Source organism: Phytophthora sojae (assembly GCF_000149755.1).
Source record: "Phytophthora sojae unplaced genomic scaffold PHYSOscaffold_2, whole genome shotgun sequence".
In the NCBI taxonomy this organism is placed as follows: domain Eukaryota; phylum Oomycota; class Peronosporomycetes; order Peronosporales; family Peronosporaceae; genus Phytophthora; species Phytophthora sojae.
This window is the reverse complement of record NW_009258116.1, coordinates 1416547-1441556: the sequence shown is the minus strand read 5'-3', so window position 1 is coordinate 1441556 and position 25010 is coordinate 1416547. Positions and strand designations below refer to the sequence as shown.

The window sequence follows — 25010 nt, the reverse complement described above, 5'->3', positions numbered from 1 at the left end:
CGGGGGTGGCCGGCCGAACGCAGCAGTGGCCGAACGCCCATGCCATCTCCACAGAACTCCACGAAGCTTAGAGCTTAGAGCAGCATGTGTTCTATCCAGGAGCACAGCGTATTGCCACTGTTGGCAATGCCACAGACCATACCGAATCACTTACTGGCTGTGAGCGTCACCAACCGCAACAACAAGCACAGTATGATCGACCTTTAATGCCTCGTCTTCACTCCCGAACTGCATGCAAGCCTGGCTGGGAGCCCGTGGCGTACAAGTATCATCGCGGCATCCTGTGTGATAGCGAGCTTGCCCACTTGAGTAGCCCGATGCGCTCACTCCCGACGTCGTTCAACTCAGAGGCGTACGGTCAACCGCTAACGAAACGCATGGCGGCGAGATCGGCGCGTGCATGGCCAAGTTTCGGCCCACGGCGCGTTCAACCACGCAGGCTGCGGTAAGGCAGACGAAGCTGGGGATGAGGACGAGAACCAGGAGCAGAATGCTGCCGCGCAGTCATCCAAGTCACCACCAAATGAGGTGGAGCACATGCTGCTCTAAGCTCTAAGCTTCGTGGAGTTCTGTGGAGATGGCATGGGCGTTCGGCCACTGCTGCGTTCGGCCGGCCACCCCCGACTCAGACGCTGGTTGAAGATGGCAAGTTGTAGTCACCGGAAAACCGGTACAGTGTACCTCTATGTGACGCTAACTTCAAACTTATTTCCGTGCATCGCTCTGCCCTGTCGCTCTGACTTGATCTTTGTATGCACCGGATTTGCTGGGTACATATTCTATTACCCTGGCTCACTTTTTTTCAGCACACGTCTCACTTCGCAATTGTCGAGCCACGCCACAGACAGACAGACGACCGACGAAAGAATACATGGCCATCGACCGCAGCCGCAAGCGAACGAGGCTCGCCATGGTTGTGGTGCGCTCGCCCACGCACCAGGGACTCGGCGATGCGTTGCTGGAGGACCAACAGCGCGTTCAGATGCAGCGACAAGCCGGGGACTCGCGGCAGATCGTGGTCATGGCGTCGCCCGAGGAGCTCCGAGCCGCCAGAGCTGCTCGGCCAACAGCAACAGCATCGACATCGACATCGCCGCTGGCTGCTGCGGCGCCTTCCCCCGTCGCTACAGAGACCCAGCGACGCCTGCTCGCGTACGCACACAGAGCACGGCGCTTCCTGTCGCATCGCGCGGTGGCGGACAGCTTGAGTCGCTCGCGCCGCAGCGAGATGCTGAGCGAGATCCAGCGCCTGAAGGAGGAGATGCGGCGGCTGCAGGGCGAGATCGAAGTCACGACTCGGTGCGTCGAGAGCATGGAGCGGCTCGCATTTCACCTGGAGCGACTCACGCGCGACTTCGTGCCTGGTGGGGGCGGTGCTTCCGATCATGGCCCGGTAACACTACGGGGTGCTGTGCAGTCGAGTGCGGAAGGCGGTGGATTTGAGTAGTGTCTGTCGCTTTGTCTAAAGTGTACTTGTGGTAGTAATACTTGCGGTCGCCCGGCTTGGTGGAACTCGTTGGTGTTGAACGCGTACGGGAAACCCCATTCCTGCTTGCTGGTACAGTCCTCGAGCGCCGAGGGTAACAAAAGCCAGCCATCGCGTACAGCCGCATTGTGCTGTTCCTGACTTACAATGCTTTAAAGCTGCTTTCGCCGACGTAGCCCGTGAAACTTCGCTTTTGCAGAGCGAAGCGTTGGCGGCGCTGCCACATTGATACTCGTTGTAACGCAAGTGCATGCACGACCCAACTAGCTGAATATCCCCATGCACATGCACTGGACGACAACAGAAGCCCATCGAGTTGCAGGTTCCATCGTGCGAGTGGGACTTGCCCGCGCAGGCAGGCGGCGGATATGAACATTGGTGTTGGAAATCACATCCTGGTGAGTCACGTGCGCCACCAAGTCGAAAACCAAACAATCGTGACCCAGCTCCGACGCCCTCTTTCAGGTAAGTGCATAGCGGTTTATGGGGTAATTGCAACGCTGGGCTGCATCGGTGGTTAGCGAACGACGTTAGACGCCGGACAGAGGAGTCGTCGGCTAACCGCGGCCGGGCTCAACTTGCTGCGTCGTCGAGAAATGCTTTTGTTGGGAATCGCGATGCAAAGACACGGGGCTGCTTGGGCGAACACGGCCGAACGCAAACGAACGGTTCACTGGAGCAAGAAGGCAAGCAAGCTCGTCAGCGGCAGGTGCTAGGACCGCGGTCGTGCAGCGGCCGAAGGCTGCCCTCCCTCATTTCACAAGTCGTCGCCTTCGCAAGACTCCGGTCTGCTCGTCATGATTCTGGATCGATCACGACGACGTCGATACAGCCACCGCGCCTTGCGGGTCATTCGCTCGCCCACGCGCCAGGGGCACCAACGGCTTCTCTCGGAGACGCCACAAGCGCAACCCGTGGTGGTGCTGCCTGCGGAGTTGCCACCTCGAGTAGAGCATGCCCAAGGACAAGAGTCGAATAATAGGCCAGCTCCAGCTCCGCCGCCACCACCACCGACTACTCCGGCCTCGACGTCGCTGGCCACCACGCAACGTCTCCTGGTCGCTCATGCGCAGCGGGCTCGACACGTACTGTCGAATCGCTCGACGGTGGAGGCCCTCCGCCGCACACACCACCAAGACGTTTTAGAGGAGATCGAGCAGATGAAAAAGACCATTCAGACGCTGCAGAGCCGAATCGAGGTCACGGCCCATAACGTCGAGACCATGGAGAACCTCATCGTCCAGCTGCAGCGCATCACGAGCGGTCTGCACGAGTCGAGCGACGGCGCCAGCACGTCGGCAAGCTCGTCCTTCAGCAATCCTTGACCAGCGACTGTACTCCATGCATTATAGCCTTAGCGTTCATGTGTGGTTTTCGCTGTCGCGGCATATTCGGTTCATACACAAGCACTTTTGATGTCGGTCGGACGGCCACGTCGGCCGGACTCGATGACAGCAGCCCAGAAATTCTGGGCCAGAACTGGTCGACGAGAGTCCCGTTCGCCAGTAGTAAAATCACTAGCCCGTCGCGCTTGACAGCGACAGCGTGGCGAACGCGACACAGGGCCTGCAAGCCCCGGCAAGCAGCGGAAGCAGCGCCGACGATCGTGAGATGTCCCCGGTGAGACTGTCACTCGCTGCACAGTACTGTATCGCTCCTTCCACGTTGACGTCAGCCGTTGCGCGTCTTTGGCGCCGGTATCCGCGCGTGTCTGCCCGCGTCAGCTTGTCGCCGTTGGCGCCGTTGCTCAGCACCGCACGAGAGCCACACGATGGTCCAGCAGCAGCAGTAGCTGTAGCAGCAGCCGTAGAACGGCTCAGGCAGTGGATGCGCTGCTCCACCGTGTAGCCATCTAGAGGACACCTCTTCCGGAAAGGCGCGGTGCGTGTTTCTGCTGCGCCACCAAGTCAATAATTTAGCGGCGGTTCGTATCCGCTCGCTCGTGAGCTGGGCGCCAGCGCGATGCCAGCACCACGAACGCTTGCAGGCACTTGACGATCCGCTCTGCAATACGTACGCAACATGCGCATGCGTGTGTTGCTGTCTCCAACTTCCTCTCTCTCTCTCTCTCTCTCTTTCTGGCAAGAAGGGGCGGTGATGGTGCCACCTTGGAGCGTTCATGGCCGCGGGAGGTCCCGGGCAGGTCGACGTCGCGGGACGAGCTTCAAGTGATCTACGTTCGTATAGGGACAAGTGTGCCTCGTCGATAGTGACGTGCGTTCGTATAGGTGAATGCTGTTGTACCCCGTCTCATCTCCACCCACTTGGCGATACGGACACCTCCCGATAAGGTCAGACGAAATCTCGTTACGCCATCGCCGGCCACCTCAGCTCAGCGCATTCCGCCACATTCGATCTTGCCTCCTCCAGCGCACACACACGCGTCTCAATTGATCAGCTCGTGTGTGTGTTTGTGTGTCTGCTGGCGCTTCGCTCACCGATGATACCGGAGCGCAGTCGCAGTCGAAGAAGGCACGCGGTGCTCGTGGTGCGCGCGCCTGGTCATCGCCAGTTGCGGCCGCTTGAGCGCGAGTCGTGGACGCCCCAGGGTCAGCGTGTGCTCACGCTGCCCGTCGAGCAAGCGCCACAGCCCGAAGTCAGCAACAGACCCGACCCTTCGACCGCCAGAAGACTGCTGCTGCTCGCGTACAGAGCGCGGCACTTCCTGGCAGCCCGAGCTGTGCTCACCAACGTCCACTCCGCGCGTCGGGTCGAGCTGATGCAGGAGATCCAGCGCATGAAGCGCGTCATGCGCACGCTGGAGGAGCAGATCGAAGTCACCGCGCGCAGTCTTGCGGCCATGGAGCAGCTGGGATCACACCTGAAGCGGGTCACCGACTTGTTACAGGAAGCGGGGGTCATGCCGATTGGAGGCGTTGGAGAGCACGAGCCGTTCACGGACGCACAGGAGCAGCAGCTACATGTCCCTTGACCAAGCGGAGGGCCACTATTTATTGCCGCGATGATTTTCTTGACTGTTTAAGAGATGTAACACCTGAACCACGTTCTTCACCACTCGTCATTCGCCCCGCATTGAGAACCAACTTCAGTTTTCATTGCTCTAGTCGACTCGTATCTCCGGCGCCACGTCTCAAATTGCAACAATCTTGGTACACCGGCTGGACCACGTCACAGGCTTCGTGATAACCTTCGCCTCATTTTTACAGGAGGGAACAACCAGTCCAGCTTTGAAAGCTTAGCAGCACCAATAGAGTTTCGGGGAGAGGGGTATCCTTTCGCTTCGCTGATGATACACGTGCGCACAATCTGCAGTTCGATCTTGCATTCTTAATCCGCAGCTTGTTGGCTCGACATGAGCCTTGGCGGCTCTCAGTACCACCGTGAGACAGGATCTCCAGCGGTAACATCATCCGCAAGCGGCCAGACCCTCGACGTGTTGAATAATTATTTCTGCAAACTCACGGCCCCGCAACAAAAGATTTGAACACGATACCAGCCCGTGAAATACAATACTGCGTGGTCGCTGATCTCCACAGCGGCAGCTTTGACGAAAGCTTCGACAATATGGCCCGGTTCGTGAGCTGCGATGATAGCCTTCCTTCCGTGCTGCTCCGAGACGGCGAAACAGCGCCTTGAAATATGTATTTTTGCCCACAACTTTTCTGCTCTCTCCGAAACTTGCCGAATCCGCCGAGCTAGAGAGAGCGCAAGCAGTCGGCGGCGGATGTTGCTGCACGCACGCGGTAGCTACAGCCCGCCATGATGATGATCACGAGTCGAACGAGGTCCACGTTCTTGATGTAGATGCCGTTTCTATCCACAAGCGAAAGGTCTGGCAGCACTTTACTTTTCGCCTTCTTCCGTCTTGACGGTAGGAGCTTGCTGGTGTTAATCCCCCGGGTTATACTTGGTGCACTTCAGTAGTTGCTGCTGCACGCTTGCAACTTTGATTCGACTGGAACTTGCGGAGAGGTGAAGTGGATGCAGGGAGATCACCTCACCTGGCATGGCATGTAGTTTTCACTACAACGGTAAATTACAGTCTATGATTGCTCGAGCCGTTTAAAAATATGACAACAACTACGAATTACATAACTTTTTTGAAGCGATGCCTGTGTAGCATCGCTGATTGAGATCTGCATCGTTTTGTAATTCAGCAATCGGCGCACAATTGAAGCAAGGTGACTGTGGTAGCTACATAGATTTCACCCTGTGGTCATTTTCCTATAGAGGCAGCAAGGCAGTGAGTGAACAACTTCAAGCCAAGAAGGTAGATTTTGTGTAGTGCACATAACCTATGTATAACCTATGTACCACTCGAAGGGTACATGAGACCTAACGTTACTTGTGTATCGTAGCTGCTCGAGATGGCGGCGGCGACGACGCGGCGAGCAGGCTCCACGAGCCACGTGTGGGGCTACGTGATCGTCTTGGCGGCGGCCTTGGCGTTCATTACATCCATGTAATACTGCAGCTTTAACTGTTTGGCCATTGCTCTTCAATCGCCCCCCCCTCATAATAAACGCCACTTCAAATATGCTCACAGGTACGTCATGGTCTTCTCCAAGCTGCTGCTGCTGCTCGAAGACGGCCACGAGGCTGAAGCTGCAGTTGAACGTCACAGCGAAGCACCAACCACAGAGCAGAGCCCCAGTCTGTTGCTGGCTCTGGAGAGAGACGTGTACTACTGCTACCTGGTGCCGCTCACGATCCCCGTGACCATCTTGGCCTGCTACGCCAACTGGGTCAGTCTCAAGTTCTTCCGCCACAACTAGCGGCAACGAACCATAGGATGAGGGTTAATACGAACACCTCCCGATAACCGACTTCAATGAAGTGCAGTGGCCAAGGTCTCCTCCGGTGTCTTCCAAAGATCAAGTAGAGAGACCCATCCCCGGTACGTACGAGGAAATCCCGATAGGCAAGGGTACTAGGATTTCGGCCCTGATATCGACATTTTCACTCACTTCTTCGTCAATGAACCGTTGCTCAGGTCTCCACGAGCTCCGACAGAGCCGTCGACACTTCACCATGCAGTTGAAGCAGCAACAAATGCTCACGAGGCACTCGTGCAAAGCGCTCCAGGCGATCGAGCACCCGAGGCATCGCCGAACGGAGCAGCGGCAGCTCCACCAACAGCGGCACGAACTCATACGCGTATCCAGCCGAGATCGCGACGAGCAACGCATCAGCCAAGTCGACTCTACGTGGAGAAGATACCGGCAAGACATCGACGCTGGCAACCCACTCCGCACACAGCTCCGTCAGCAAGACACCGCTGATCCGACTTTCTTCTGCGTCGTCATCAGCTACGTCGTCGTCGTGGTCGACCTCGTGGTGTCGATCATGTGCTTCCCGAAGCCAATGCACAATTCCTCGCCGAACGTGCTCGTGCAGTAGCAGCAGCAGCTCTGAGCGTGGAGAACGAAGTACCACGCGGTCTCGAGGAAACAACCGCGCACCATGGCGCTGAAACATTTCGGCGATGGCATCACGTTCGACTAGCCGACGACTCGTGCTCGCTTCCGTTGTGCCAGCAACATACAAGCTCGTCACACCCGCGTTATTCGTGGCGTTCAGCGGATTCGTCGCTTCGTCCAGCTCCTGCAAGTCTCCAAATACGACTGCGAGTTGTCGTAGCAGCGTTTCCATCACGCTGACAGAGCCGTGCTGAGCTGCGTAATGCGCAGGCGACTCGCCCATTGCCGTGACAGCCGTCAAGCTCCCACCTGCAGGATCCAGATCCACCAGCAGCTCCATCAACTGCGGACTGCGCTTTACAATCGCGTGGTGCAGTGGCGTCTCGCCCGCTACATTGCTCACTGTTACAGGAGAGTATCCTCCCTCCACAATGAGACGCACGGCTTCTTCAATCTCGTAGTCCACAGCGCTGAACAGGACGTCGGCCGCAAAATCTCTTCGGTGCGCTGTGGCCACCATGTGGTGGTGGTTCAACATGATCTGCAGCATGTTCATGCTGCGGCGCCGCAAGCAGAGTGTGAGCGGGGTCTCGCCGTTTTCATCCCTTAGATCGATGTCCGCTCCGCGAGATACGAGCAAGTTGACCAGTAGAAGACTGCCCTCCTGGATGCAATGATGGAGTGGCGTCTTGCCGTTCTGCGATGGCATGCAACAATGAGAAATGAACTGAATAAATGTCCAGAGCGAATACCATGGCCCACGGTTCTTACTTACCCGGTCCTGAGCATTCATATCGGCACCAGCGTCTAGTAGAAACCTGGCAACGTCGAGTGCATCTCCGTTCGCAGCATAGTGAAGCGCACTGTACCCGTCCTGCAACCATCAACAGGAGCAGGTGTCAGAAACGTATTAGCGAGATTACCAGCTCTTTACTCGTTACGATCGTACCTGGTTTCGTGCGTTCATGTCAGCTCCAAACCGCAGCATCAGCTTGATAACGTCCATGATGTATTGCACGAGCTCGCTGTCCTCGGGTCTACACTACAGCAGCACCATGACACAGACAGCGAGTGCCGCACAAATCGTCAATCCCATTCCTTCCCGGTCCAGTTCCTCAAGTCGCAGGCAAACGCACATCCACCACAATGTTCCGACGGACAGCCTTGGCGTTGCGAAAGACGCAGCGCATGACCACAACGTTGTAGCGCAGCAGCGCCACCATGATTGGCGTGAGTCCTGCTGCGTCGCGCGTGTCTGGGTCCTGGCCCGCTTGTAGCAGCAGCTCCACAATTCCGAGACTGCCTTCCCACGTCGCAGTGTGCAGCGTGGAGGCTCCGATGGAGGACAAGTGGAAGCCGTTCCAGCCGCAGAATTGCTGTCGTTGCGGACGTGCTGGGTCCGACGCGGCAGCGTCCGCCGCTGTCCCCACGCGCTTCACAACGACACACCAAAAACTATTAGCTGCATGAGGAACGACTCATGTCGAGCAACTTATGCGAGCAATGCGTAGTTGACTGGCGGTCAACAGGAATACACTGAGCTTGCGATAAAAAGGGTCCATGTCAGGTACGCACCCGCTGCAGGCCGAGCCATTGGGGATGTTGCTCGCGCAGACGCCGCATAGTGTCCACATCGCCCCGCGCGCCGGCCGCGAGCCACGCCGCGTGCACTTGTTCCATGGACAAGTTGCCGCGCTCGGTTGAATTCATCTGAACAGCGGGTGTGCTCTCCTCCGCGTTTTCCACTGTGGGATGGTCGAGGGAAGTGGTGAGACTGCCATCCAGCGACCTTCGAATCGAGCAACCAGCGGCTCCAAATATTCGGGAAAAGTATTCACAGCGGATCTTTTTTGTGGATTTTTGCCATTGTAATTTTTGGCAATCAGTCCCGATGTAACTGTACATGTGCGTCCTCCTCAACTTGCCGCAGAGATGTCGTGGTTGATCTGAGACGAATGCTAGCTAGTAACCAGCAGCGCACCCGTCTGAAACTGCCTCCATTTATATCGCGTTGGGGCAGAGCCTGAGGGGGGAGCCCTTAACGAGGGCTCACAGTTCTGGAGGGCTCCTTTCACTTAACCTATTGAACTCAAGAGCTCAGGAGCCCGAGCTCGCGACTTTTTGGGTTCACCCAAGAGCCCAGGAGCCCGGCTCTCCCCAGGGCTCGTAGAAGGTGTGGTCCGCACTAGGACTTCAGCCTTTTCATACTAGATTTTAATCCGCACCCCGGAGCGAAAGCCCATTGAGCTGGCATGTGTCAGGCTCACTTCAACGTGAGACTTTTGATGAGAAGTCTCCGCTCAGATCCGAAATGGGGTACCTTATTAAAGAATGCTCTGCTATTTTCAAGCTTTGGCTCAGGTCTTTTTCAGCGCGAGTCGCTCCGCATTCCACTCGATATCGGCGCTTACTTCATCCCGAAGCAGTCGTTCTTGATCAATGGCCGTTTCCGGGATGAAGGCGGCGTATCTTTTACGAGCGAGTATTTCTGAAATCCGAAATACAGCAACCTTCGCATCTCTCTATGGGACGAAAACGACCGTTTCGGGATGAAGCGCGCATATCTTTTTCGAGTGGCTTTCCACTAGTTCTGCTGTACTAAATATGACTTTTAGTACGTTTAGTACACCGCTCCGTCGGATCCCACAAACCTGTCAACGTAAAATTAGCTCGCCCCGTCGCTGGCGTCCATCGCAGGCCAATCCAAGCACACGGTAGCGCCGCGCGTTTTTAGTATTCGGCCAGCCAGAGCCCCCTCCCTCCTATCGACGCTCGTCAGTGTAACGCTCCTGCGTTACTGTGCCTTGGTGGTCTTAGTGTTCTTTCCGCTCCGCGCCACGCACACTTGTTTGCTGCAGGGATACATGGCTCCTGCCAACAACAGAAATGAAGAAAGCGGCGTCGACAGTCAGGCTCCACCAGTAGCGGAGCTGCCACTTTCGGCCTCCATGGCCGACGTCCACGCGGCGTGGCTGGCTGCCGGCGCACGAGGTGACGTGGCCGCCATGCATCAGCACCGAAGTCGGTTCCCCGCGTGGCTCGACTTGCATCGGGTACGGCGCCATCGTCTCGCTCTTGTCTTCTCTTGTCACGTGACCCCTTGTCGGTACTGGAGGCCGCATCACACGCACGCACACATCGCAATGCAACGCGGCGCAAGTGTCCATGACGTGCAGAGACCAGCTGGCTGGCTAGCTCACTGCGAGGGGACCATTATTGCACGCGTACTCACAGTCTCGCTAACGTGTGTGCACATGACTGAAGCCTGTAGGCCCGTCGGACTCGACGCCGCGTCAAGCGCGGTTCTGCAGCTGGGACGGCTTCCACCTGCCTACGGTCGGCGCGTCGGCCCTGCACACGGCTGCGTGGAGAGGAGAACTCGCGGTCGTGCAGTTTTTGCTGGAGTGCGGCCAGGACCCCGACTCGGGCGACAACAGCGGCTTGACGCCCGCGATGGTGGTCATTCTGCGCCTCAACCTGTTGGTCACGCGCTGTGTCTTCCGGGACGGCCAGGCCGTGCGCCGCAGTCTCGTCGTGGACGTAAGTGTGCTGTGAATATGGTAACTCGGCAGCGAGGTGCAATAGCTCGTGGCCAAGATACTGTACCACTATGTTCGACTGACGGTGGTTGTGCCATGCTTGCAAGTGTCGCGACGAGTTCAGAGAACACTTGGGGCAGGTGATGGAGATTTTGACGCTGCTGCTCCGATTCGGTGCCGATGTGAATGCCCAGAGCCAGGTAGGTCGATCGGTAGATTGGTGTAAACAACTGATGGGCCACGAGCGGCGGACGGTATCCTGTTTGCAAGGCGACTACGACCGACTTCCGCCGCCGCGAAGCAAATGCTGACCAGCCCACGAAATCCCATTGGCAGGAGGGCAAGACGGCGTTGCACTGCTCCACCAGCGACGACGCGTACGAAGTGGCCAAGTTGCTGCTGGATTCCGGCGCGAACGTAAACACACAGGACGAGGTGCGTCGTTTTGCAGCGATGGACAGGGTATTTTCGAATGGATGTGCTACTGTATCCGCTGGCACTGCGACTCATCGTCTTGATCTCTCTGCTGCTACTACTGCTGCCGTAGACCGGCAAGACGCCGCTGCACTACTGCGTCCAAGAAGGCGGACTGCTCGTGACGGACTTGCTGCTGGCTCGCGGCGCGGATATCAATCTGGAGGACTCCGACGGCAGCACTCCCGTCAAGCGCGTGCTACAGCGCGCCGACCTGAATGTGCTGCAGCTGTTCCTCAACCACCACCAGCTAGTCGCCACGCCACAGGGGGAAGCCTTCTCTGCGTCGGTGCTGTTCCAGGCTGTGGACTGCGAAGTGGAGGAGGTGGTGCGCTATATCGTGGACAACGAGTATGCTTCCGTAACGGCGCGCAACGCGGCGGGTGAGACGCCTCTGCACCGAGCCATTGTGCAGCGCAGCCCGTCCGTCATGGAGCTGCTGGCTGATCTGGATCCTGAGGGGGATAGCCTGACGGCGGTAACTGCGAAGATGGAGATGCCGGCTCACTACGCGGCCCATTACGGTTCTGCTCGAGAAGTGGAGACGTTATTGCTGTGTTTGACAAGAGCATTCGGTGATCTAGAGGAGCTCGTGGAACTTGGCGCGGCGAACCCTCTCAACGTTGGTGACGGGAGCGACAGGACGAGTCTGTACATCGCGGGTACATCTGCCGTCTCGACTGACAGGGCTGCAGTCGGCATTGGTATTGGTGAAGGTGGGTCAAGCTCCGACAGCGTGGAAGTCCGTGACGCGAAAGTGCGGCTGTTGTTGGACCACGGAGGTCGTCTCTTTCCTCCCGGGTATTTGGTGTGGGCGTTGGCCTCAGTGTCACGTTCGCAGCACCTGGTTCTGCCCGCACCAGTGCAGCAATGCTTAAGCATTTGGCTCGTGGAAAGTGTTGCCGCTATGGCGCAGCCCGAAGATGAAGAAGGCATCCCCAGTGGCAGTTGTTTCCCTCCGACAGCAGCGCTGACGGAGCTGTGCATGCAATGGATCGCGTGCATCTCGTGTCCTGGATCGGCGATGACTTTGATCACGGTCGTGACTTGCGCCAATTATGCTCACGAGGTGCTCCCGCTTCTGCTCAGTTTGCCTGTGCTTCGCGCAAGCTTTCGTTCGCTGCTGCGTTGGCTACGTAAGTTTGCGGTGCACGGTGAGCCAGGCCACGCTCTGTTGTTGCAGCTGCACCATGAGTTGTCGGAAGCCTGGCAAGAGGTGGAGGCATAGCTGTAGACAGAGCTGGCTCCATGCATTCCTGCTTGGGTCAAATTTAGAGGTTTCTCTTGCTTTAGTGCGTCATTTTTGTGTTTGGCGTAGCAAATCCGAGTGAAGTGACAGCGTCTTAACATTTCGGTGTTCGGCCGCGAAAGCTGGTCAGAAAATATTGGCAAGTTTGCTACAGCACAGTATTGGCAGCTAAGTATACGGTGAATGTCGTAGCTGTCGATTGGAGGGCGTTCAACTGTTGCTTTCAGACAACGCTGGTATACCGGTCAATATAAGTCGGATACGGCTGCGGATAAGCCAAGAAATGCGTTCGCGTTTTACAATTTTACGACTGGCAAACATGAACCAGCTCAGCTGGCCAAGCTTTCGCGGCCGAACACCGAAATGTTAAGACGCTGTCACTTCACTCGGATTTGCTACGCCAAACACAAAAATGACGCACTAAAGCAAGAGAAACCTCTAAATTTGACCCAAGCAGCAATGCATGGAGCCAGCTCTGTCTACAGCTATGCCTCCACCTCTTGCCAGGCTTCCGACAACTCATGGTGCAGCTGCAACAACAGAGCGTGGCCTGGCTCACCGTGCACCGCAAACTTACGTAGCCAACGCAGCAGCGAACGAAAGCTTGCGCGAAGCACAGGCAAACTGAGCAGAAGCGGGAGCACCTCGTGAGCATAATTGGCGCAAGTCACGACCGTGATCAAAGTCATCGCCGATCCAGGACACGAGATGCACGCGATCCATTGCATGCACAGCTCCGTCAGCGCTGCTGTCGGAGGGAAACAACTGCCACTGGGGATGCCTTCTTCATCTTCGGGCTGCGCCATAGCGGCAACACTTTCCACGAGCCAAATGCTTAAGCATTGCTGCACTGGTGCGGGCAGAACCAGGTGCTGCGAACGTGACACTGAGGCCAACGCCCACACCAAATACCCGGGAGGAAAGAGACGACCTCCGTGGTCCAACAACAGCCGCACTTTCGCGTCACGGACTTCCACGCTGTCGGAGCTTGACCCACCTTCACCAATACCAATGCCGACTGCAGCCCTGTCAGTCGAGACGGCAGATGTACCCGCGATGTACAGACTCGTCCTGTCGCTCCCGTCACCAACGTTGAGAGGGTTCGCCGCGCCAAGTTCCACGAGCTCCTCTAGATCACCGAATGCTCTTGTCAAACACAGCAATAACGTCTCCACTTCTCGAGCAGAACCGTAATGGGCCGCGTAGTGAGCCGGCATCTCCATCTTCGCAGTTACCGCCGTCAGGCTATCCCCCTCAGGATCCAGATCAGCCAGCAGCTCCATGACGGACGGGCTGCGCTGCACAATGGCTCGGTGCAGAGGCGTCTCACCCGCCGCGTTGCGCGCCGTTACGGAAGCATACTCGTTGTCCACGATATAGCGCACCACCTCCTCCACTTCGCAGTCCACAGCCTGGAACAGCACCGACGCAGAGAAGGCTTCCCCCTGTGGCGTGGCGACTAGCTGGTGGTGGTTGAGGAACAGCTGCAGCACATTCAGGTCGGCGCGCTGTAGCACGCGCTTGACGGGAGTGCTGCCGTCGGAGTCCTCCAGATTGATATCCGCGCCGCGAGCCAGCAGCAAGCCCGTCACGAGCAGTCCGCCTTCTTGGACGCAGTAGTGCAGCGGCGTCTTGCCGGTCTACGGCAGCAGTAGTAGCAGCAGAGAGATCAAGACGATGAGTCGCAGTGCCAGCGGATACAGTAGCACATCCATTCGAAAATACCCTGTCCATCGCTGCAAAACGACGCACCTCGTCCTGTGTGTTTACGTTCGCGCCGGAATCCAGCAGCAACTTGGCCACTTCGTACGCGTCGTCGCTGGTGGAGCAGTGCAACGCCGTCTTGCCCTCCTGCCAATGGGATTTCGTGGGCTGGTCAGCATTTGCTTCGCGGCGGCGGAAGTCGGTCGTAGTCGCCTTGCAAACAGGATACCGTCCGCCGCTCGTGGCCCATCAGTTGTTTACACCAATCTACCGATCGACCTACCTGGCTCTGGGCATTCACATCGGCACCGAATCGGAGCAGCAGCGTCAAAATCTCCATCACCTGCCCCAAGTGTTCTCTGAACTCGTCGCGACACTTGCAAGCATGGCACAACCACCGTCAGTCGAACATAGTGGTACAGTATCTTGGCCACGAGCTATTGCACCTCGCTGCCGAGTTACCATATTCACAGCACACTTACGTCCACGACGAGACTGCGGCGCACGGCCTGGCCGTCCCGGAAGACACAGCGCGTGACCAACAGGTTGAGGCGCAGAATGACCACCATCGCGGGCGTCAAGCCGCTGTTGTCGCCCGAGTCGGGGTCCTGGCCGCACTCCAGCAAAAACTGCACGACCGCGAGTTCTCCTCTCCACGCAGCCGTGTGCAGGGCCGACGCGCCGACCGTAGGCAGGTGGAAGCCGTCCCAGCTGCAGAACCGCGCTTGACGCGGCGTCGAGTCCGACGGGCCTACAGGCTTCAGTCATGTGCACACACGTTAGCGAGACTGTGAGTACGCGTGCAATAATGGTCCCCTCGCAGTGAGCTAGCCAGCCAGCTGGTCTCTGCACGTCATGGACACTTGCGCCGCGTTGCATTGCGATGTGTGCGTGCGTGTGATGCGGCCTCCAGTACCGACAAGGGGTCACGTGACAAGAGAAGACAAGAGCGAGACGATGGCGCCGTACCCGATGCAAGTCGAGCCACGCGGGGAACCGACTTCGGTGCTGATGCATGGCGGCCACGTCACCTCGTGCGCCGGCAGCCAGCCACGCCGCGTGGACGTCGGCCATGGAGGCCGAAAGTGGCAGCTCCGCTACTGGTGGAGCCTGACTGTCGACGCCGCTTTCTTCATTTCTGTTGTTGGCAGGAGCCATGTATCCCTGCAGCAAACAAGTGTGCGTGGCGCGGAGCGGAAAGAACACTAAGACCACCAAGGCACAGTAACGCAGGAGCGTTACACTGACGAGCGTCGATAGGAGGGAGGGGGCTCTGGCTGGCCGAATACTAAAAACGCGCGGCGCTACCGTGTGCTTGGATTGGCCTGCGATGGACGCCAGCGACGGGGCGAGCTAATTTTACGTTGACAGGTTTGTGGGATCCGACGGAGCGGTGTACTAAACGTGTGGAAAGCCACTCGAAAAAGATATGCGCGCTTCATCCCGAACGGTCGTTTTCGTCGCATAGAGAGCTGCGAAGGTTGCTGTATTTCGGAAGACTCACGGAGTAGGAAGGCTCGGAGGTGCTCCGAGGTTCGTTCCCGAATCAAAACAACAAACTGTTGTATTAGTCTACAGTACGATAGTATTATCAGCTTGTTCTATAGTTTCTACAATCCTGGTTAAACCCAGCTACCGATTGGAACCCTTTGAATATGCATGATTCAACAAACATATGTGAAATTGTGTGCGTGACAATGTCCTTTATGGATGGGAAAAATAAACTTGGTGTAGCGGAACATTTAAAAATAACGGACACATGTTTTATTTTACCTTGGAATAGAGATTCCATTCGTTCTCACCTCGGTCTTGCTGCTGTCCCTGAGCGTGGAGTCAGAACAAAGATATCTTTGACCTGTTTCCACGCCTGGAGAACTGCGGGACCGAGGTGAGAACGGAGAAGAATGTCTATTCCTTGGCGTATTCCGAACTGACTGCTAATCTAACGGTCCTGCCTCTCTGTGAACCCAGGCCGCGACTCTACGACAAGCGAGATCACGATAAATCAGGATGGAACGGTCCGAGACCGGTCCAAACGCAACATTTTAAAACTAATTCACTTTAAGTTTTTTTTATTGGCACTGTTGCCGCCCCGTACACATACGCTTTCGTTGGAGCACGCATCGCGCAATGCAGTCATTCCAGCGAGGCTAGAGCGTGAAATATAGTAGAAGCTGTACGGGCAGCACCAATTCATTGACAAACGTGGAGACAACAATAACAGCAACGAGACGGCAATATATTACGTGTACTAACTTTATATCGTCAAAAACGGCACACTACACCGTTTGCTTGTAGCGAGGCAATTTCGATAATTTCCCGAACGTCCTTGGTGTAACCACTGCAGTGCCGAACGCGCACATTCCACGGACTAAGGTCCATTTGGATAGCTCAAGGGTCTCTTTAATCCATCCTACTGACCCAAGGGATTGCTGAGTCAGCCGCGGCCAAGTGTTCGTGGCTGCCTGCAGTATGCCTTTCTGTGGACTGGGAGCGTACATGGCTGAAAGCAGGTCGCAATACGGAGGAAATGCATCGGACTATCCAAACCAATCGTGTCGAATTTTCCAAAACCGTCGTCTTTCTGCCTCCATGGCAATATTTTGAGTGTCATTACTGTCACTTGTAGGTAATCTATGTATAATTTCGCAATATGATCCCCAAATAGCATGTTGAGAAACCGAAATTACATTTTCATTTCTGAAATTTATTAACTGGGCAGGGTCCATATAGTTGTACAAATCAGGCCAGCTGTAAAATTGTCAAGATCCTCCGAGGTCCTCCGTACATATTTATCGCCTCGTCCAAACTTCCAGAAGCATTCAACAGCAAAGTCCCGCTGTGAAGTGAAGTGGCTGCCGTCAAACGCCCAAAACGACTTCGGCGGTGGACCGAACACACGAATGGCAGACCGCGATCAGGGCCAAGAAGAGTTGTCTCCGCATCCTGGAATGACCGAAGTGCACGCAGCGTGGTTAACTGCCGGGGCAAACGGAGACGCGGCGGCCATGAAGCAGTTGAGGAGTCAGTTCCCCGAGTTCCTCGACTTGCAGCGGGTAAGGAAGGCACCAGCCGAACCACGTTGTGCCACGACAAGGTTAGGCCTTTGACGTGTTAAACTGTTGCAGAACACGAGCCCAATTACGTCGGACTCGTCTTCACATGGCCAAGCTCGATTTTGCAGCTGGAACGAGTTTCATCTCCATACAATTGGCGCATCAGCGCTGCACGCCGCAGTCTGGGACGGCAGCCTCGGCATCATCCAGTTCCTACTCGAAGAATCTCAAAGCCCCGATTCCGCGGATGACAGCGGTGTTACGCCTATGATGTTGGTCATAATGCGCCTCAATCTGATAACTATGCACAGGCTGTCCGTCGCGTCGCGACGGACAGCCTGTACGCCGCAACCTCGTCATGGATGTAAGTAAGTGTGCGATGAAGATGATATTTCTGCGTCCGACTGGCTGTTGTTGTTTTTTCGGTTGTGTTTATTGGAAGTGCCGCAAAGAATTATGCGAGCAACTACAGCAGGCTCAAGCGGTCATCGCGTTACTGCTCCATTTCGGCGCTGATGTGAACGCTCGAAGACAGGTACGTGGTACAACGTGAGCGGGAAGCGGGATCTACAACGTAGTATCTAGAAGAATGGGACCATCTTCCGCCGCCGCGAAGCAAATGCTGACCAGCAGGAGGGCAAGACGGCGTTGCACTGCTCCACCAGCGACGACGCGTACGAAGTGGCCAAGTTGCTGCTGGATTCCGGCGCGAACGTAAACACACAGGACGAGGTGCGTCGTTTTGCAGCGATGGACAGGGTATTTTCGAATGGATGTGCTACTGTATCCGCTGGCACTGCGACTCATCGTCTTGATCTCTCTGCTGCTACTACTGCTGCCGTAGACCGGCAAGACGCCGCTGCACTACTGCGTCCAAGAAGGCGGACTGCTCGTGACGGACTTGCTGCTGGCTCGCGGCGCGGATATCAATCTGGAGGACTCCGACGGCAGCACTCCCGTCAAGCGCGTGCTACAGCGCGCCGACCTGAATGTGCTGCAGCTGTTCCTCAACCACCACCAGCTAGTCGCCACGCCACAGGGGGAAGCCTTCTCTGCGTCGGTGCTGTTCCAGGCTGTGGACTGCGAAGTGGAGGAGGTGGTGCGCTATATCGTGGACAACGAGTATGCTTCCGTAACGGCGCGCAACGCGGCGGGTGAGACGCCTCTGCACCGAGCCATTGTGCAGCGCAGCCCGTCCGTCATGGAGCTGCTGGCTGATCTGGATCCTGAGGGGGATAGCCTGACGGCGGTAACTGCGAAGATGGAGATGCCGGCTCACTACGCGGCCCATTACGGTTCTGCTCGAGAAGTGGAGACGTTATTGCTGTGTTTGACAAGAGCACTCGGTGATCTAGAGGAGCTCGTGGAACTTGGCGCGGCGAACCCTCTCAACGTTGGTGACGGGAGCGACAGGACGAGCCTGTACATCACGGGCACAGCTTCGATTTTGACCGAGGATGGGGGTTTCGAACGCAGTATTGGAGATCGTGACGAAAAAGTGCGACTGCTGTTGGATCATGGAGGTCAAGTGTTCCCTTTATCCATTTTGACGCAGACATTGACGGCTACTGGTTCGCGGATCGTCCTCTTGACGCCTGAAATTAAGCTTTGCATGGAGATGTGGTTGCTGGAGATTGGCCGAGGACTGGAAAATTACCCCGTTGGGCCTCATGATGAAGAAAATTGTGAATCAGAAGCGTCGACGGAGTTTTTCGTGCACTGGGCTGCAAATGCTGTTGTCGACGGTGGAGTTTCGATGATGATTCTTATGGTTATGGTGAACGCGGGTTATGGATACGATGTGCTGCCCCTGCTGCTGGATTTGCCGTTGTGTCCTGGAGGATTTAGCGAGTTTTTGCGTCGATTGGCAAAGTTGGCTAGACATGGGTCTCGGTCTTCTCTTCTACTTCAACTGCATGATGAGCTACGCGCAGCTTGGGAGGCGACTGCTGAGGTGTTTGTGCGGAGGAAAAGTTGAAGTGATCGCTGACAAACTATTCGGTAATATGATACCCAGATCACGATTGTGACAACGTTGACCTGGAAAGTGATGAGATTGTTTGCTTGGCTCTCCTAACCTGCAGCCAACCAATTGTAGTTCGAGTTCACCAAGTCCTCCATGGACTGCTGTGCACCTCTGGAGCTGTGTTGCATGCTTGAAGGAACCTGGTTTGCTTTGTGTGCTAAAGAACGCGGCCGAGCGGTACATCTATTATGATGTAAGATATTATACCTTCTTACGAAATGGGACAACTTTCCTGGGGTTCTTGAACGACACGCCATGCAATACGACCGTCGACACTTGAGCCCAAACCTGGGTGGGAATAGTGCGCTGCGCCATGAATTCACGGCTATCTTTTTGTCCTTGTGGGAACAACGGTAGGGTGACGGGCGACGTTGAATTCTTGTCCATACAATCTGTCGTCTGGCACGGTCCAGGTCTACTGTACACACCAGTGGTTGCGCGCGTTCCGACAATGTCCGACAAACTACATGCACAGTCCGCGGTTGCGTCAGCAGCCCCCAACGCAAAAAGCTTCAAGATCCCCCAGCTAGAAGCTACGTGTATGTAGTGCAAGCCCAAGACTGTTGGTAGGCTTTTGGCGCTCCTTGCGGCGACCCCGAGCGATTCACGACCGACTACGCGTTGCCAGCGCCTCCAAAATCCCATCCCTGCTGTTTACGTGCACATTCTAGTGAAATCTGGTGCAACTTTGTACACTCTGCCTGAGTCAGAAGTCAGGCTGTCTGACCTCTTACGTGTGTATTGTTGAAGCGCATGTCGGTCAGAGCAGAGCGCTCATATGGTCGACATAGCCAATGAATGGCAGCGTGAAGCATACATTACATGCAGTGTTCCTAGCTACTGGATGGAGCTATCACTCGGTAGGTTTCCTGGAGTTCATTGTGGAGCTGGAGAAGGAGAGGGTGACGGAGCTGGTACCGCGTAAACTTCTCAAGCTGGCGTAGTACGGTCGGCAGTGCCTTGCGCTGCAGAGGGAGCTCCACGAGCAGCGGCACGATCTCGTGCGCGTAGCCCGCGCATATGAGGATAGGGACCAGCGATACCCACGAGCCGGCACACTCCACGCTGGCCATCCACTGGATGCACAGCTCCGCCAACGCGTCGACCGGTGTTTCACCACCAATGACATTCGGGGACTCTTCGTTCTCGGGTTCATCAGCAGGAACTCCATCTTCCACGAGCCAGCTCCGTAGGCAGCGCTGCACTTGGACAGGCAGAATGATACGGGATGCATCCCGGTTGACGCTCGAATTTGCAGGCGCCAGCTTGTGCAGCAGGAAGGACGGAGGGAATAACTGCGCTCCATGGTGCACCAACAGCCGGGCTTTCGCGTCTCGTGCTTCGGGATTTGCAAGACCAGTATCTGCTTCAGATTCGCCACACTGCGTCGACATCCCAACCGTGAGCAGACTCGTCATCCCTCTCCAGTCAGCATTATTGAGAGAACTTGCCAGTCCAAGCTCTCGGAGGCCGCCAAGCGAACTCGTGAGGCAGCGCAGCAACATCTCCACCTCTCGGTGCGAACCATACTGAGCCGCGTAGTGAGCCGGTGTCTTGGCCTCTGTCGTAGTAGCCGCCGTCAAGCAGTCACCAGCCGGATCCAAGTCGGCCAGCACCTCCATCATCGAGGGACTCCGTCGCAAGATTGCTCGATGGAGCGGCGTCTCGCCCGCTGTGTTCCGCACCAACACGGACGCGTACTCGTTGTCCACGATGTATCGCACGACCGCTTCGTCGCGATGCTCGACAGCGTCGAATAGTACGGCTCCGGCGAAGTCGAGCCGCAACGGCGTCGACACCCAGTGGTGGTGGTTCAGGAAAAGCTGCAGCACGTTCAGGTTGCTCTGCTTCAGCACGAGCGTGAGAGAAGAGATGCCTTCCTTGTCTTTCACGTCGATGTCGGCGCCACGAGACAGCAGCAGCTCCGTCACAAGAAGCCCTCCTTCTTGCACACAGTAGTGCAGCGGCGTCTTGCCGTGCTGGTGACAGCACATGAGTCAGCAGGAGCGAGCTTCACAATACGCACACAGGACGTACTTCATCGAGTGAGTTGATATTTGTGCCAGCGTCCAGCAGCAGCTTGGCTACTTCGTACGCGTCGTCGCTAGTGGAACAGTGCAACGCGGTCTTGCCATCCTATCAAGTGTGAGCACGCGTGTTCTTGGTTAGCTATCGGCACGAAAATTGAGAGTTAGCAGCGCATGCGTCTACCTTGCTGCGAGCGTCCACATCGGCCCCATACTGGAGCAGTAACTTGATCACCGCTAGCACGAGTTGCACTCTCTCCTCTTGCTCTTCTCGACACTAACGAGAAGAAGATATACACAATTAGATTTCCACAGCAACTGGTGAAGGAAGAAGTTGTTGGATCTATCTTACATCCACGACTGTGTTGCGGCGCACAGCCTCACCATCGCGGAACACGCAGCGCATGGTCAGCAGGTTGAGGTGCAGGATGGCTACCATCATAGCCGTCATGCCGCTGTCGTCGGCCGCGTTCGGATCCTGGCCCGAATCCAGAAGGAACTGCACGATGTCGAGCTTCCCGCCCCATGCGGCAGTGTGGAGCGCTGACGCTCCGATGGTGTGCAAGTGGAAGTCCCCCCAGCTGCAGAACCTCGCCTGCCGCTGGGACTCCGAGTCCAACGCAGCGTCGCCAACTTGCTGGATTCAAGTGGATCGGTCAGTGTGGTTGATGGTCTCCGCTATCACAACGTAATGGCCAAGTGAGGTTTTACCTGGTTGAACTCAAGCCACTGCGGGAACTGGCTCCAGAGCTTGCGCATCGTGGCGGCGTCACCCCTGGCGCCTGCCGCAAGCCACGCGCTGTAAACTTCGGCTTTACTTGACATGGTTTTGATGTTATCGGGGCGGCGCCCGCCTTAGATTTCTCCGCGTGAATTGGATTGTGAAGGAAGATCTGATTGACTCGACGGTCGACTCAACCGCATACGGCTCGGTACCACGGCGGCGGCACAGAGACCAGGACCTGGTCCAGGTTGCGGCGAGGCGAGGAAGCAGCCACGAATAATATGAAGTCAAATCCATAGAGTGCGCTGGATCTATCTAAACCTACACGAAGAGGTCGTCTCCACAAACTTCAACACGTCGCGACAGCGTTCATCGTGCGTCGACTGGGTTCATTATGCTTAGAGAGGCTCGATCACATTGATCCGAACGCCCTCGGCATGGGTGCAACCTGCTCTACGCCAGCGCTCTCGTCTTGGATGCACATGCGACAAAGGGTATCATTCATGAGAATCAACAACAACAACAGTGCGTCTTGAACGGCATACGATGCCTTACTACTGTAGTGAGCCGATCTCTGTGGTCGAAACTGCCCCGGCACAAACACCTTCCACGAAATGCATGGCACCAGCTTCAAGATTTCCAGGTGGCTACAGCAATCGGACGGAAAGCGAAACGAGGGATGCTCGTCGAGACTCTCGATTCAAGAGTGCTTCAGTCCAGAATATTGCTTCGCCGCATGATGAGTTGGTGGATCAAAACAGAACCAGCGAGTGACGGAGTCGGTGGTGCGCATGAGAAGTTTGCGCACCACCACGTCACTCGCTGGTTCTGCAGCTCCACAAGGAGTTGCTGGAGGCTTGGCAAGAAATGGCTGCAGGAAGGGCAATAGTTTGAATATAAGATACATGTATTTCAGCAGCGCTATCGGTTCTGTAAGCAATCTGCTTCCTCTACTCAAAATGATTTGCATAGAATGGTAGCAGCTTGGTTATCTCATCACGGCAGGCAAGCTCGTGAGGCAGCTGTCGAGGGCGAACGCTGCGCCGTGGCTCGGGAGGTAGCGTGCGATACCTAGCAACTGACGAACTGCCGTATCCCAGAGGTACATTGCTTACGGCCATCACGATCCATAACTGTTTCATCTCTCCGCAGGAAAACGACCTACACCTGTGTACATGATCCTGGCTTCAGAAAGTGCCCTTCAATTACTTCAAACTTCTCAAGCTGACGCAGGAGAGCTGGTAGCGCCCAGCGCTGCAGAGGGAGCTCCACCAGCAGCGGCACCACATCGTGAGCGTACCCCGCACAGATGACGATCGGGAGTAAGGACGCCCACGAGCCGACGCACGCCACACTCGCCATCCATTGCATGCAAAGCTCCGCTACCGCCTCAACCAGATCATCCTCGTCTGCTGCGTGCACAGCCTCTTCGTCTTCAGGCTCGTCGATTCGACTCCTCATCTCTACGACCCAATCGCGCAGACACTGCTGTACCTGAAGCGGAAGGACCAAGCGCGACGCTGACTGACAAGCTGCTGGTGTCAGCTCGCCCACCAGAAAACTCGCTGGGAATAACGGCGCGCCATGCTCCATCAACAACTGCACCTTCGCATTGCGGATACTTTTGCCAACCGCCTTGTTGCTGTCTAACTCGTCTTGGAAGCGGACGCTCTTGTAGGAATACGGTGTCGTTCCCGCGATGTAGAGAGGAGTCACGCCCTTGCTGTTGACATCGTTGAGAGGATTCTCTGTTCCGAGTTCCTGAAGGTCTCCGAACGTACTTGTCAGACATCGCAGTAGCATCTCCACCTCACGATCCGACCCGTATCGAGCAGCGTAATGCGCCGTTGTCTCGGACTCTACAGTGGCCGCCGACAGATTGTCCCCTGCTGGATCCAAGTCGTTCAACAGCTCCATCAGCGACAGGTTCTGCTGCTTGATAGCCAGGTGCATCGGCGTCTCGCCCCGTGTGTTGCAGACCGCGACGGACGTGTAGTCGTTCTCCACAACGTAGCGAGCCGCCTCCTCGGCTCTGTTTGCAACAGCCTCCAACAAGACTGCACGGCTGAAATCCTGGCGCTTCGCTGTCACCACACAGTGGTGGTGATTCAGGAAGAGCTGCAACACGTTCACATTGCCCCGCTGTAGCACAAGCGCTAGCGGCGAAGTGCCGTCCTTGTCCTCTACGTCGATGCTCGCACCACGGGAGAGCAAAAGATCCGTCACGAGGAGCCCTCCTTCCTGAACACAGTAATGCAGCGGCGTCTTCCCGTTCTGCAGATAAGGACAACAAATCATCAGCTCCAGACGTGCCGATTCGATTTTCTCCTTGCCTACCTCGTCCAGCGCGTCTATGTCGGCACCAGCATCCAGCAGGAACTTGGTCACATCGTACGCGTCGTCACTGGTGGAGCAGTGCAGCGCCGTCTTGCCGTCCTGCAAACCAAGAGCACAACGAGATGAGATTGTGTTAGTTGCTGAATGGATGTGAAGGGCCGTTTTAGGTGGTCGTACCTGGCTTCGTGCACCCACTTCAGCGCCAAAGCGAAGCAGCAACGTTATGACTCCAAGCACGCGCTGCACTTGCTCGTCTTGCTCTTGACGACACTGCACAGCCTCCCAATTAGTGCTGCCAATAGCTCAAGCCCCGCTTAGTAGTCGCTCCACTTACGTCGACAACGGTGTTGCGGCGTACAGCCTCACCATCGCGGTACACACAGCGCATGGTCATGAGGTTGAGGCGTAGGATCGCCACCATGATCGCCGTCATGCCACTGTCGTCCGCAGCATTTGGATCCTGTCCTGATTCCAGCAGGAACTCGATAATGCCGAGGTTCCCTCCCCAAGAGGCCGTGTGGAGTGCTGAGGCGCCGATAGTACGCAGGTGGAAGTCCCCCCAGCTGCAGAACCTTGCCTGTCGTTGGGACAGCGAGTCCGACTTGGCGTGGCCGACTTGCTGAACAAATCTACCAAGTTAGTTGGTGGTCGCTGCCGATTGTCGATTGTCAAGTCTAATGCTCCTTTACCCGGTTGAAGTCGAGCCACTTCGGGAACTGGTTCCACAATTCGCGCATGGCACCGACGTCTCCGTTGGCGCCGGCAGCCAGCCACGCCGCGTGAACGTCCGCCATACTCGGCGTCGACGGCAGCTCGGTAGACGCGGTCTTCGCTTCCATCTCGACGTGGAAAATCCGATTGGGTCGAAGCCCCGCGCGCGCACCTTCAAGCCCTCAGTCGAACGAACCTATGGATCGGGCCGCATACGGGCGAGTACTAAGCACTGGGAGTTGCGGCGGCCGTGAAAAAGAAGCCACGGCAGAAACGGAGCCGAAATAACACGAAGT

General features: G+C 56.4%; 12 protein-coding genes across 12 annotated transcripts; 8 read left to right on the top strand and 4 right to left on the bottom strand.

Annotated features, from left to right (window-relative positions):
- Positions 1-206: 206 nt before the first annotated feature.
- PHYSODRAFT_324438 (hypothetical protein) lies at positions 207-549 on the top strand (the record flags this gene model as incomplete). The annotated part of the gene is made up of 2 exons (XM_009520204.1): positions 207-309; positions 389-549. 2 exons carry the CDS (start codon positions 207-209, stop codon positions 547-549), a joined length of 264 nt encoding a protein of 87 aa, XP_009518499.1.
- Positions 550-871: 322 nt separating this feature from the next.
- PHYSODRAFT_295711 (hypothetical protein) lies at positions 872-2811 on the top strand (the record flags this gene model as incomplete). The annotated part of the gene is made up of 4 exons (XM_009520203.1): positions 872-1393; positions 1791-1951; positions 2021-2184; positions 2219-2811. The coding sequence occupies 4 exons, from the start codon at positions 872-874 to the stop codon at positions 2809-2811; spliced, it is 1440 nt and encodes a 479-aa protein (XP_009518498.1).
- Positions 2812-4217: 1406 nt separating this feature from the next.
- PHYSODRAFT_284712 (hypothetical protein) lies at positions 4218-4507 on the top strand. Its single transcript, XM_009520202.1, has one exon. The coding sequence runs from the start codon at positions 4224-4226 to the stop codon at positions 4416-4418; it is 195 nt and encodes a 64-aa protein (XP_009518497.1). The 5' UTR covers positions 4218-4223; the 3' UTR covers positions 4419-4507.
- A 1856-nt stretch (positions 4508-6363) lies between these two features.
- PHYSODRAFT_284711 (hypothetical protein) lies at positions 6364-6867 on the top strand. The gene has a single exon (XM_009520201.1). The coding sequence runs from the start codon at positions 6479-6481 to the stop codon at positions 6845-6847; it is 369 nt and encodes a 122-aa protein (XP_009518496.1). The 5' UTR covers positions 6364-6478; the 3' UTR covers positions 6848-6867.
- A 660-nt stretch (positions 6868-7527) lies between these two features.
- Positions 7528-8577, bottom strand: PHYSODRAFT_247253 (hypothetical protein; the record flags this gene model as incomplete). Its single annotated transcript, XM_009520200.1, has 5 exons — positions 7528-7564; positions 7643-7741; positions 7817-7909; positions 8004-8300; positions 8443-8577. Coding segments are annotated over 5 exons (661 nt in total), but the record flags the coding sequence as incomplete, so codon positions are not given.
- A 1154-nt stretch (positions 8578-9731) lies between these two features.
- PHYSODRAFT_295708 (hypothetical protein) lies at positions 9732-10550 on the top strand (the record flags this gene model as incomplete). The annotated part of the gene is made up of 3 exons (XM_009520199.1): positions 9732-9920; positions 10132-10407; positions 10440-10550. 3 exons carry the CDS (start codon positions 9732-9734, stop codon positions 10548-10550), a joined length of 576 nt encoding a protein of 191 aa, XP_009518494.1.
- A 403-nt stretch (positions 10551-10953) lies between these two features.
- PHYSODRAFT_246139 (hypothetical protein) lies at positions 10954-11121 on the top strand (the record flags this gene model as incomplete). Its single annotated transcript, XM_009520198.1, has 1 exon — positions 10954-11121. A coding segment is annotated over one exon (168 nt), but the record flags the coding sequence as incomplete, so codon positions are not given.
- Positions 11122-14172: 3051 nt separating this feature from the next.
- Positions 14173-14991, bottom strand: PHYSODRAFT_295707 (hypothetical protein; the record flags this gene model as incomplete). Its single annotated transcript, XM_009520197.1, has 3 exons — positions 14173-14283; positions 14316-14591; positions 14803-14991. The coding sequence occupies 3 exons, from the start codon at positions 14989-14991 to the stop codon at positions 14173-14175; spliced, it is 576 nt and encodes a 191-aa protein (XP_009518492.1).
- Positions 14992-16778: 1787 nt separating this feature from the next.
- On the top strand, positions 16779-17195 carry PHYSODRAFT_410639 (hypothetical protein; the record flags this gene model as incomplete). The annotated part of the gene is made up of 2 exons (XM_009520196.1): positions 16779-16917; positions 17005-17195. Coding segments are annotated over 2 exons (330 nt in total), but the record flags the coding sequence as incomplete, so codon positions are not given.
- A 50-nt stretch (positions 17196-17245) lies between these two features.
- PHYSODRAFT_284710 (hypothetical protein) lies at positions 17246-19787 on the top strand. Its single transcript, XM_009520195.1, has one exon. It carries the CDS (start codon positions 18091-18093, stop codon positions 18865-18867), a length of 777 nt encoding a protein of 258 aa, XP_009518490.1. The 5' UTR covers positions 17246-18090; the 3' UTR covers positions 18868-19787.
- Positions 19788-21084: 1297 nt separating this feature from the next.
- Positions 21085-21767, bottom strand: PHYSODRAFT_295704 (hypothetical protein; the record flags this gene model as incomplete). The annotated part of the gene is made up of 3 exons (XM_009520194.1): positions 21085-21219; positions 21295-21579; positions 21654-21767. 3 exons carry the CDS (start codon positions 21765-21767, stop codon positions 21085-21087), a joined length of 534 nt encoding a protein of 177 aa, XP_009518489.1.
- Positions 21768-22827: 1060 nt separating this feature from the next.
- PHYSODRAFT_324431 (hypothetical protein) lies at positions 22828-24842 on the bottom strand (the record flags this gene model as incomplete). The annotated part of the gene is made up of 5 exons (XM_009520193.1): positions 22828-23940; positions 24004-24102; positions 24181-24273; positions 24338-24622; positions 24693-24842. 5 exons carry the CDS (start codon positions 24840-24842, stop codon positions 22828-22830), a joined length of 1740 nt encoding a protein of 579 aa, XP_009518488.1.
- Between the last annotated feature and the right edge of the window lie 168 nt (positions 24843-25010).